At 44.9% G+C, this 13270-nt stretch overlaps 1 protein-coding gene across 2 annotated transcripts in view; it reads right to left on the bottom strand.

The window, feature by feature from the left end:
• TTC13 (tetratricopeptide repeat domain 13) overlaps positions 1-13270 on the bottom strand; it is a 1386998-nt gene that overhangs the window by 787810 nt on the left and 585918 nt on the right. For both annotated transcript variants that reach the window (XM_086927141.1, XM_086927142.1), the window contains exon 13: positions 8080-8210. In XM_086927141.1, the coding sequence (XP_086783267.1) occupies positions 8080-8210 (131 nt within the window). The remainder of the gene's footprint in view (positions 1-8079; positions 8211-13270) is intronic.

Below are 13270 nucleotides of genomic sequence, written 5' to 3'. Positions count from 1 at the left end.
GACATCTGTCAGGACCAGCTGCGGGATATTGAGAAAAAAGTTGGGCACCAGCACTTATTATAATATAGCCTTAAAGCCTGCCGTAGCGGGCTATACGGCTATTAAAGGCCCGCTCCCGCGTTAAAGGCCCGAGCCAAAGACATCAGCAATTCCAGAACAGTTTAAGATTTTGTTGCTGATCAACTTAAACCACTTCATACGAAAGCGGGACTATAAGTGAGTTTTGAATCAGGGTGTCAACATCCCTCTGCAAATATTACAGTAAAATAGACTTTTGACTCAATAAGGACATCACATGTTTGTGGTCAAATTTAAATGTCAATTTGGTCCATGTGTGTGTTATTTTTGCATGACAGAATTGTTTCAGACTTGCTTGCCTACTGGTTTTATCTGAAGTTGAAGTTTTGTTGGCCTACTCAGGGCTTTAAGTGGGCTGGGTCGCACCAGTGCTCAGCACCGGCAGTTTTTTAAAGGAGGCCTCAAAACTGGTCTCTATGGGGCTGGGCTCTGTTTTGTGCCCTGGCACAGGTGGTCCTTTTCCCCCCAGACTGCAGAGACAGCAGTCACATGGATGTGCGCGTGCTCACATTGCTCACTTCTCACTAGTGGAGAAGTTACGGCATGACGTTATGCCAGGTGAGCGTTGTAGGGAAAGGGAAATCCTTTAAAGAGAGTAATTTTCTCTCTGGATTTTCCTTCTCTTTTTGAAACTCAGGAGCAGCAACATTGCATAGTGTCACCAGGGCTTTAAGTGGAAGCTTTTTCAATATTATATACAAGCCATAGTTGCTGCTTATATATCTTATGCAACTAACAACCATTGACAAAACCAACAGTCCTGACTTCTTGTAGGTACGATGTTACTTGTTGTATCGTATATATGGATGCAATGACAGAAACAGCAAAATACAAGTCGGTCGGCACACTATGCTAAGCACGAATTTGTAGCTTATGTGTTTTAATCCACGCCTTCAATTACACTGACCACACCCCTTTGAGAGACCCCCCCAAAGTTTTTTCATCCCACTTAAAGCCCTGGGCCTACTGGTTAGTATTTTACCAAATTCACAGCCAGTATTACAATCCTGATTTGGAGAAAAACACTGTAAACATTCTCCAATATCTTTTCGTATATATATATGTATGTTTTATTCTGCTGTATGTTCATGACAACAATGAAACATTGGTTTCTAGTAACTCTCATCTACTTTTAAAATACAATTCAAGTATGACATAGTAGCATATGATATACTTATTATATCTCTTAAAAGTCTCTAATTGTTTCAATCAATCAATCAATCATAACATTTGTATAGCGCGCTACTCACCCGGAAGGGTCTCAAGGCGCTTGGGGGAGGGGTCCGCTACTGCTCGAACAGCCAGGTCTTGAGTTGTTTCCTGAAGGCGAGATGGTCCTGTGTAAGCCGGAGGTGGATGGGGAGGGAGTTCCATGTCTTGGCTTCCAGGTAGGAGAAGGATCTTCCTCCGGCGGTGGCTCTTCGGATGCGTGGTACGGCGGCGAGGGCGAGGCTCGTAGAACGTAGCTGGTGGGTGGGCGTGTAGAAGGTTAGGCGGTCGTTGAGGTACTTGGGGCCCAGGTCGTGGAGAGACTTGTGTGCGTGGGTAAGGAGCCTGAACGTGATCCTTTTGCTGACGGGGAGCCAGTGCAGGTCCCTCAGATGGCCAGAGATGTGGCTGCGTCGGGGGATGTCCAAGATGAGTCGGGCGGAGGCGTTCTGTATGCGCTGGAGTCTTTTCTGTAGTTTGGCTGTGGTTCCCGCGTAGAGGGTGTTTCCGTAGTCCAGTCGGCTGGTGACGAGTGCCTGGGTGACCGTCTTCCTGGTTTCGGTCGGGATCCATCGGAAGATCTTTCGGAGCATACGCAGGGTGTTGAAGCACGATGAGGAGACGGCGTTGACTTGTCTGGTCATTGAGAGGGAAGAGTCCAGGATGAAGCCAAGGTTGCGTGCGTGGTCTGCTGGCTTGGGAGCGGTGCCCAGGGCGGGAGGCCACCAGGAGTCGTCCCAGGCGGAGGGCGATGGTCCCAGGATGAGGACTTCCATCTTGTCTGAGTTCAGTTTCAGGCGGCTGTTCTTCATCCACTCGGCGACATCTTTCATCCCTTCGTGTAGGCTCGTTCTGGCGGTGGCGGGGTCTCTGGTGAGGGAGGGGATCAGTTGGGTGTCGTCGGCGTAGGAGATGATGTTGAGGTTGTGTTGGCATGTGATGGCTGCAAGAGGTCTCATGTAGACGTTGAAGAGGGTGGGGCTGAGTGATGATCCTTGCGGTACGCCGCAGATGACTTCGGTGGCCTCGGATCGGAACGGGGGGAGGCGGACTCTTTGTGTTCTTCCGGCGAGGAACGAGATGATCCACTCCAGTGCCTTTTCTTGGATACCGATGTTGCTGAGGCGTTGAACTAGGGTGCGGTGGCAGACAGTGTCGAACGCTGCAGAGAGGTCCAGGAGGATGAGGGCCGCTGTTTCCCCATTGTCGAGCAGGGCTCGGATGTCGTCGGTGGCTGCGATGAGGGCGGTCTCGGTGCTGTGGTTGGCTCGGAAGCCCGACTGCGAGGGGTCGAGGGATCTGTTCGTATCGAGGAAGGCTGCAAGCTGTCTATTGACGGTCTTCTCAATGACTTTGGCAGGAAAAGGGAGGAGCGAGATGGGGCGGAAGTTCTTGAGGTCGGTGGGGTCCGCTGTTGGTTTCTTCAGTAGGGCGTTGAGCTTGGCATGCTTCCAGCTCTCCGGGAAGGTGGTGGTGTTGAAGGAGGAGTTGATGACGTCCCGGAGTTGGGGTGTGATGATGGAGTCGGCCTTGTTGAAGACGTGGTGGGGGCAGGGGTCGGTTGGAGATCCAGAGTGGATGGTGTTCATCGTGCGGGCTGTGTCTTCGGTGGTCACCGTGGTCCAGGTGCGGTGGGGGGCGTTGGTTCGATGGTTGGGTGCGTGGATGGTGCGCCAAAGCTGTCGTGGATGTCGGCGATCTTGCAGTGGAAGTACGAGGCGAGAGAGTCGCAGAGATCTTGTGAAGGAGTGATGTCGTTGTTGCCGGTGCTTGGGTTGGAGAACTCCTTGACGATGCTGAAGAGTTCCTTGCTGTCGTGGGCGTTGTTGTCAAGTCGTTCCTTCAGTGATTTCTTCTTGGTGGTGCGGATGAGCTGGTGGTGCTTGCGGGTGGCGTCTTTGAGGGCGGTCATGTTGTCTGTGGTCTAGTCGAGGAGCCAGGCTTTCTCGAGGGTGCAGCAGTTCTTCTTGGAGTCCTTGAGTTTGTCGGTGAACCAGGAGGCTTTCTTGCTTCTGCGTCTGTTGGGAGGGTTCTTTAGTGGCGCGAGGTCGTCGGCGCAGGCTGTCAGCCACTGCGTGAGGTTGCGTGCTGCTTTGTTGGGGTTCGTTGTGCTGGCGGGTGGGTTCTGGCTGAGGGAGGTGGTGAGCTGCTCGGCGGTGATCTTGCTCCAGCTCCTGCGAGGAACCTGTTGCGGGTGGCGGTGGGTCGTGGTTCTTCTGAAGCTGAAGTGGACGCAGCTGTGGTCGGTCCAGTGAAGTCCGGTGGAGTGGCTGAAGGTGATGTGCTTGCTGGATGAGAAGACGGGATCAAGCGTGTGGCCGGCGTAGTGGGTGGGGGTGTTGACCAGTTGCTTGAGTCCGAGGTTGGCGAGGTTGTCCAGCAAGGCGACGGTGTTGCGGTCTTTGCTGTTCTCCAGGTGGAAGTTGAGGTCCCCTAGGAGGATGTAGTCAGCGGAGCGGAGGGCGTGCGGGCTGATGAAGTCTGTGATGTCTTCGCTGAATTGTTTACGTTTCCCTGGGGGTCTGTAGATGAGGGTGCCTCTGAGGGTCATCTTTGGGTCGGTGTGTATCTGGAAGTGGAGATACTCGGCGGCGGCGAAGGTGTCGTTGGAGTTGGTCGTGATGCGGATGGTGTTCTTCTGTACGATGGCGATGCCTCCTCCAGTCTGGTTGACGCGGTCTCTTCGGATGATCTTGTATCCGTCTGGGATGGCGATGGCGATGTCGGGTGCTGAGGAGGCGTTCATCCAGGTTTCTGTGAGGAAGGCGACGTCTGGTGAGGTTGTGTCGAGCAGGTTCCAAAGTTCGATAGCGTGTCTGTGGATGGAGCGGGTTTTGAGCAGGATGCACTTGAGGTGGCTGTTGTTGGTGCTCGGCTTGGCAGATGTGGTGCAGGTCCGGAGGCAGGTGAACTTGCAGGCTTGACAGGTGAAGGGTCCGTGGGTGCGTCTCGGGGTGGCTCGGTGGCAGGCTCTTGGTCGGTCGGGTTTGAGTGCGATGAGGGTGCGGCGTCGTAGGTCCGACGGGGGCCAGGGGTCCTGGCGCTGGGCGCGGGCCAGGCGCAGACGGGCTTGCCTTTGGTGCGCCCGCTGCGCGTGAACGCTGCACGTACGTGCGGACTCTGCCATAAATGGAGAGTGGGGAGGGCGGGCGAGGGAGGAGCAGCTGGGAGGCGTGAGCGGGGTGGCGAGTGGGGGAGCATGCGAGGATGCTGGAGGGAGCGGGGGTGGGGCCGCAGGGGAGCAGCGGCAGGGAGCGGGGTGGGGCAGGGAACAACGATGGGCAAAGGGAGAACGATAAACCGCAGAAAATAGACAACGAGAACCGAGCAGGCACAGGGACAGTCAGGGACAACAAGCAGGCACAGGGACAGTCAGGGACAGCTTACAAGTTACAGGGCAACACGAGGAAACGCGCAATCAGCGAGAAAACTGCAGCAGAAATACAGCTAACAACACACAAGTTACAGGGCAACACAAGGAAACGCGCAAACAGCGAGAAAACGGCAGCAGAAATACAGCTAACAACACAGGGACAGTCAAACCAAGACAGGGGCAGTCTTGACTCGGCTCAGCAGCAGTGGCGGCAGCGGGAGGAGAACGGGCACACTCGGGGAGAAGGAGCGACCGGACTGAGCAGGTCAGGTCAGGTAGGTGGTCAGAGATGACATCTCTCAACTGGAAGCAAAACTGCCACTTTCAAAGAAGGGCTGTGCATTTCTTAGAGAGAATGTCACTTTTTCAGTAAGGCGAGCTGAGACAGTTCTTTAACCCTACTTGCCACTACGTGCAAAAGAAAAATGCTATTTCGGGTAATCTTATTAATATATGCTTGTAGTCTCCCATGTTTCAACCACACTTCAAACACGTGTTTGAGGATATTGATTTCAATTACTTTAAAAAAAAAATTTTTTAGAGCATCTATTAAATTCTTTATCATATTTTCTGCTGGACTAGCCTACTAGGCATGTCTACCAATATAGCAATCCTTTTACTTGCTGGGTAGACCAAAGCGTTTTGATGAGCATCTTCGCCATTGTTCGGAAACTTGAGTAATACATGAAACCAGTTTTCTAGGCAAGCTTAGCTAGTAATTGCTCTACTGTGTGTCAGGCCTTTGAATTGCCTTACTGCAATAGAGCACACTAAACATCAAAAACACCACTACCATGTCTCTAACAGCCTAAAGAGGGTCACTATTTGAACCTGTTTCAATAAATTTTAGCAGATCAGCCAGAAATAATTATTCAATGGGCCTGGATAATAAGATCACGCACTTTAAAGTCTACCGGTTAATATGAACTATGAACTGCCTGTCTAAACATGCTCGTTTTTAAATTTATCTTAATGAATTTTTAAAATGTATGTATACACTTCTTAGTATTTATCAGCATTCGACTTTTGTTGTTTAATATGTTTTTACTGAATTATTCTGCTGCTTAGTATTTATTGTATTATGGTTAGGAGGTTTGCTTTTATGACTAAAAGTCGAATAAAGCTTGAAATTTGAATTTGATTATTCAATGTTTAAAGGATTATCTTCAGATACTGTGTGAAGCAAACCCTGTTCTGATTACAAGAATGATCTGGTTATAATATTTACTCCTACCATAAGTCTACAAAAGCTAATGACTGCCATGGAAATATTCTGTTTGAAAAAATCTACCAATATAGCAAAACTGGATGTTACATTTTAGACCTACTAACCTAAAATGGAAATTACCTGGAGCAGTGGTCTTATGCAACTCGTCTTTGTAAATATAATTTGAAATTACCGTAAAGAGGTCCACCCACATATTTAGGGTGGCATTTCTGTTAAACTGGATGAAACTATTTCTGCCTTCCGCACCATAACTGGTGATTATTTCAGATTGTAGCAATAAAGGTCCATCACCTAAATACTTTGGGGTATTTCCTTATAACAGTCACGATTTTGTAATGTTAGCTAAGAACTATAATTTCATATAAACATTATTTTGCTTGATTTTTTGTTTTTGTTTTCGTTGTTACTTATTTTGCCGCAGGCCTGTGTAGCCACTGTGAAACAGTACTGGGCCAAGAGCCTGGTCCTCCCATAAGAGCCCAAAAGCCAGTTGAGTTCTACACAGCTCTATATTAAAAGCTACAGATTGTGGCACGGAACTCACAAAACAACTATGAGAAAAGAGCCCGAGCATAAGAGTAAGAGCTAAAGGAGTAAAACTATGAATTTTAATAAAGACACAAAACCCAAGTGGCAACATGGGAAGCTGACTTTTAAGAGCGCTGTAAATGCAACTGTTGCCAGATCATAATATAAGGTTAAAACAACTGCAAATATTGCATGAGGGAGCATTCCAAACCAAATATGGTGCAATTAAATATTTGTCCGAAATCAGAATGTTTTTGTCGTGGCCTACCTTAACTCTGGAGACTATAGAGTCAAGTGTCTGTGCTGTCAAATTCATTCTCTTTACTCATTATGTAAGAGATGGACATCTCATTACCATGGTATGGTTGAAAGCATACTTCAGCAAAGCGATGCAACTTGAGAGATAAATTCTGAAGTAGACCAGTCTAATGCATGGGAGACGTATTCTTTTGACTTATATGGGCTGTGTCTAAGGTGGGCAAGTAAGCAAGCAATGATGTGGCCGGCAGGTCTCACCTTTTGGGTGTCAATGGAAACGTTTTGACTTGCAATCCTTTTAGGTATACTATTCAGCATTGGCTTACAGCTAAAAACATGGTTTATCCAAGCTATTGCAAAAAAATTATGATGCATATATGCGCATACATCAACATCACGCATGTGCACATATGCATCATACGCCACGGCGACCGAGCATCACCAGGCACACTCAGGAATGCAGCATGACACAGTGGCATTTATTATTTTACTTTACTGTTCCAAGATGGTGGATGCTGATTTTGGAGCGGTAAAGTAAAACATATAAAAAAGTTTGCCAAAGTCCATTTTCTGGAAAGAACCTGTCTGGGGGGAAATGGAAGCTTTTGGGTCCTCTGAAAAGAAAAACTAAAAATAATAATAATGATATAAAGATTGTGAAAGGAAGGAGGCAGCAACAGTAGAGCCAGGGTGTATGTAAAATAAAACTAATAAAGAATTGAGAAAACCAATAGGGACTGGGGTAACAGTAGACAAACAGGATCAATATGGACAGCATGCGAGAGCCAGGTGAATGGAGAATCTGCACGAGAGACAGACAGCAAGAAAACAAATTCAATCGTATGGAGTGCTCAAAATAAAGCAGAAAAGAAGTTCCCTCTATTTAAACAGTGTAATGATGAGTCATCCCATCAAAAGAAAGGTAAAAGAGCTATGCTCCAGTGTGTGGAGAAACACAAGAACAGCAAGAAAAGATCTGACTAAAAAAGAAAGTGAGTGACAAGAAAGCCACCCAATTATCCGAAATGGGCTGACCCGAAGTCCTCTAAAGTATTGGCATAGTCTCCAAAAACAACATACAGTGTGTAGGCAAAACCTACAACGACGAAACACTACATTTCCTCTAAAAATGGGTCTCAAGGCACAAAGAGGAGCAGAAAAAACTGAATAGAGGAGGAACAATACTCTGGCACTCGTGAAGCAGCACATGCATACTATGATTTGTTTGAGTGGGTGCAATTGTTTTGACAACGCGAAACCAATAAAACATAGATACATTTTTGTTTTTTAATCCATACCAAATCAAAAAGTGTGTAAGTTTTATTTTAATTTTCTAAGCTTATTTTAAATCAACACGCAACTGCAAAATTGTATTTGGCTGTTGTGGTTAAGGTTTTCATCATACCTCGGTGTATTCTTTTGTTTGGCAGGAAACCAGGTGTTTCATACTGCATCATCGAGCCAAGACGATCAGCAATACAAACCAGCTCCTGCACCTCTGGCTTGTAGCTTTCAAAATTTTGAAGCAGCACATCCCTTAGCGAAAAGTGAAAAAACACATCATTAAAACACTGGAAGGGACATGGTGACAATATCCTACAAAGTTTCTTGCTTCAACTAGCCCTCAAATGCCAGGGAAAGAGAAAGATCTTAACTGAATGGCATTTCTAGTCTTTCATCTTCTTTTTGTTTCACCCCTAAATATTGTTGTGTTCAAAAATAAGTTAGGTTTGATTTCTTTTTGGAGCAAGGATGATTATTAAGGCACTTAGGTGCTCATTATGATGGCGGGCGGACATCGCCCGCCATCAGAACAGTTTTGGACCGCCCGCCAGACGTGTGGCGGTCCCACCAGTGCAATCAGGATGCGCCTACCATACTGGCGGACGCATCCTGGCCTTTTACCATTGCGGACGGTGCTGCTAGCTGCAGCACTGTCTGCAATGTCAAAAGAGCATGCACAGCATTTCCCGGCACCACGTGGCAGGCACCACGTGGTGCATGCCACTTGGTGCATGGAACTGCCCCAGTGCACCCCCCCTCCACACAGAGGGGGCCCGCAACGGGCCCCCAAAGTCAGTCTCCGCCTGTAGTTTTCCATTGCAAAAAGATAGGTGGAAGGACATACCCTAATCAATCCGGCCGTGCCTGCAAGGCACCGCTGCAATGTTGCCCTGGTTCCAGGTTCCGCAAGGCGGACCGAAAAAGGACCGCCTAGTGGAACCATGGCGTACAGACTTTCCGTCTGCCGCGGAACCATTGTGATTCCCACAACCATCCTAATTGTGCAGTGGGAATTTTCAGTATGTTGGTGGAACGACCGCCACCACCGGCCCGGCGGTGGCCGTCCTTCCGCCATCATAATGAGGTCTTAATTTTGAGCAGGATTGCTTTTGCTGGGCACACACAAATGGTTAATAGAAGTGTGAGAACAGCATTGATACATGTAAGCCATCTATTATTTAATGTGTGACTAGTCTATAAGGCTTCAAATGAAACACCAAGACGACAAAGAAAAAATAAGGAACTAATGCAACAATCTAGCCCTGAAATGTGTTTGGGGAACAGATTAATTAACTAATGACTGTGCTAACAGTAGACATCAATCAATTTCCTTATGGTGCTTTGAATAGTTTTGAAAACATGAAAGAACAGTATCTACTTGGTGGGATAAACATAGCAAGAAACTAGTCATTTAAGAGGTTTTAAAAAAGCTTGATCCTCTTATGCCGTAAATGTGGAGACCCTCAGAGAATTTTCTATTTCCAAAACATACACCATACACCTTTAAATATTATGGTTGTGTGAAAATGTGAAAAAGAAATCAACAAGCAAACAGAAAGAGACTGCATCAAAATGTTACTTTAAAGAACAACCGCATTAATTTGCAAAGCACATCATTAATGCACTAACGTTTCCAGAAGCAACTAGAGCATTACCAAAGATACTCTCAGAGGTAACAATGTCACATCAGTATGTGCATTCTAAGACATAACCCCTCCAGCCAACACACTCCATATGAATGGCTGGAATATTAAATACATGAGTAACTGTCCACTAGCCGTGAATCTAGTGGAGGTCTTTTTCAGCCATTAAGAATGCCGTAGGGCCTCTTCTACCCTGAACTCTACTCTAGTTAGGAACCTACCCCTATTTCCAAACTAATGCTCAACTGTCATACGGCTGCACCTTTCCCCACCAAGCTGGTCTTCGAGCCTCCTATTGTCATATTCCTGGACCAAACTTCAGGTTAAATCTTATCTCCATCACAACTGTAAATCCACCCTAGCTTCGCCAGACTGTCATCTTTCATAACTGGAAACCTTTCTTTGTATAAAACCATTATTTCATGACTAGCTGCCGCTTTGTCATAATAGTAAACAAGCATTTACAATGCAATTGGTCTCGCATTTATGAAAATTAGAGCTCTCCGCGTTGAAACTGTCAATGTTTTTCATTTTTGTAAGTGGTGGATTGATGATATTTGCATAGCGGTATTGCCTTTCATATGACTTCGCAGCACTGGAGACCCAGGACATAGGACATAAGTTATGAGGGAGGGGAGACAACAGTAATATGCTGGCTGGAAAAAAAGTAACATCATCCAGGAAAAAATCAAACACTCATAAGAAATGCAGGATTAAGTAAAACATGTGAAATCTAAGCAGGAACATCATGGTTACCTTAATGCTTTTACATTTGTTATTGAAATATCAATGAGTTTTTTTTACCTGAAAAGTTCAGGACATAGCCACAGGGCCCTGGAAGGGACCCGTTTCAGTGTCCATTGCTTATATCTTTACAAAACGTAAGCAGTATACTTTAAAAGACCACATCCCTGAACACAGGTACACATTTTATACATTAAAATTAGAAAAATAGGTGATAAGGATCACGTTAAACCTTTTCCACTCTATGCATCACCCAGGTTTTGCAGTACCTCCAGGAATGCTGCACTTCCCCATCAGGAGAAAAATGTTGCTCATAGAAAGATAAGATGACTAAAGTATCGCTTCACTGGCAAACGCTGTCAAGTGGCGCTAATGTGTGTGGTTGTGAATAAAACCAATCTGGCCACTTTGCGGCTACCCTGTCGTGCTTTATTATTATTAATTTTGTTTCTTCGTATTTTGAACCTTTTTTTCGTTCTATCCCAAGACTGCACTTTGAAATGGAAAAAATTCAGAAAAACACATTGGCAGCAAAAGTTTCTTTCTTCTTTGGTTCCATTTCACACAGGAACAAAGAAAGGAAAGAGAGGGCAAGATCCACTTGTTGAAGTCACGTTTTTCAGCAAGTGAGGGGCAGCAAGACAAAAAGAGGAGGAGGAAGAAAGAGGGCGGGCAGCTGCCAGCAGCAGAGCAGGAGAAGTGAACACTGTAGGGAGGTGGGCGGTGTGAGATGGGTGTCGTGAGTAGTTTTATCATATTTAGAAGGGGGCCCTACACCATGGTGAGGCAGATAAATACATGCGATCGTTTGGATTGCGCAAGTAACATTCATTGAATGTCAAAGTCTTGTCTGCGCATCTACAGTAGCTTGAATGAGCTTGAAGGTAAACTTAAACTAGACTAGCTAAACTAGTGTAATGGAGAGTAGTACAAGATATGCAGAGTTTAAAAATTGCTGATTTACAGTCAAGCTTTCGTTAGGCATATATCATGGTCTGCAAGCAGAGCATGAAGTTTATCTACAGTGATTTCTCGTTTTTAGGGGGCTCTGGCAGCTTTGAAACAACAGTGCTGAAGTATGTGTGGAAAAAAGATATCAGAACCCATAAGGCCATATCAACAGGTCACTGCAGAGCACCACACTTTGAAGAACTGCACAGACTACTGAGGAAGGCCTTAATCAAGCTGGATAGGCAATGTTTAAACTATATATATATATATTCACTAAATAAAACATAGGTTTCACACCAGTTATAGTTAGCTGAACGTTTTACCCATACAAAAACATTGAAATTCCCACGTTATAGTTAGTTGGACTCACTATAACTCGCGCACCCGCAATGCACTTTAACTGGTGTGAAACCTATGTTTTTTTTAGTGAATTTCAAAGGTTTTTTAAATGCTAATTCCTAACTATAACGAGTGTTAAACCTATGGTTTTTTCAGTGAATTTCAAAGGTTTTTAAAATGCTAATTCCTAACTATAACGAGTTTGAAACCTACGGTTTTTTAAGTGAATTATTACGTTTTTTTAATAGCAAATTTTTATAGCTATTAATTATAATTTTTTCTAATTATTCCAATATTCTATATTTTTGTAATATTAATGTTTGGATGTATTTTTCCTGTTATTTTTTGTTATATTTAAATCCTGGTGCGCTCAGGGTGCGCGCACCCGTAAACGATCCCGTACACGCGACCTGAGCGTACTCCGCAAAATTTTTAACAAAAAAAAGTTTTTTTGCCCTTCAGAGTCCTCCTAGGTCCCCCTGAGAAAACCTAGGGGGTCAGGGGGTCTCTACCTTCCCCCTTTTAAAGTTTTCCCCTTTTGTTTCTCACCTCTTGTGTCTCGGTTCAACCGAGACACAAGATGGCGGACTCTCTGACCATTTGGAATGTTCACAGACCCCCCGAGAGCAAATCAGCTTTCTGCTCGCGCACTTCTGTGGCGCGCCGGGTGCGCTTACCGGTACGCGTACCCAAAGCACTCAAAGCGCGCATACAGATATATACATTTTTGGGAAGTTAATTTTCATAAAAACCACTGGAGCGATTTTCACCAAATATGGAAAATTTCTCGGCCCCCGCTTCACAAATCCCCCGACACTTTCAGGGAAGGAGCAGAGCGTAACAGCCCATCTTCTTTGAGAAATTCACAAAGATTCATCAACCAGTGCCAAAGTTATTCCCAATAGAATGTTGTGGATTTCCTATGGAAACTAGGTCCTAACTACTGGCGACCGCCAGTAGGAGATATATATATATATATATATATATATCCAAATGCAGTCTCCCACATCACCGCAGTCGCGAATGCTGAGACCACGCAAATCAAGTCATTTCTTTGGCACAGAGATTTTATTGAAATAGAGCCACTAAATCCGACGCGTTTCGGGCATCAGCCCTTGCTCACAGATCGTCAGTTAATGCTTTTGTTACCATTTAAATAAATTTTTTTCAACCAATTTTTTTCATACACCCCATGTGATCATAGAAATGGAGGACATACTACAAGCTACAGACATAGCAGTCTTGTTTCATTCCGTTTTAACCCTCCTGTTTTTTTGTCAAGATTGTAAAAACTTTATACATAATATAATCCTTGCAAAACATACAAATTCCTATTTCACATAAAGTTTAGTTAAAATATCCAAGTAAACTGTATGAATACAGTTTTTTCAAGAGACGGGTTTGTAATTATCATAAAGAATCTCTTGCAACTCCACTAATTTATAAATACCTGCTTAAATGCAATAACCCAAAGAAACATTGAAACTATTATCCGTTTCAAAGACTGAGATCAGTCATATATATATATATATTCACTGAAAAAAACATAGGTTTCACACACGTTATAGTTAGGAATTAGCATTTAATTTAGGAATTAGCATTTATAAATCCTTGGAAATTAACAAAAAAAAACAT

This window comes from Lissotriton vulgaris, chromosome 6 (assembly GCF_964263255.1).
Source record: "Lissotriton vulgaris chromosome 6, aLisVul1.2, whole genome shotgun sequence".
Classification (NCBI taxonomy): Eukaryota; Metazoa; Chordata; class Amphibia; order Caudata; family Salamandridae; genus Lissotriton; species Lissotriton vulgaris.
This window is presented reverse-complemented; position numbering and strand designations above follow the sequence as displayed.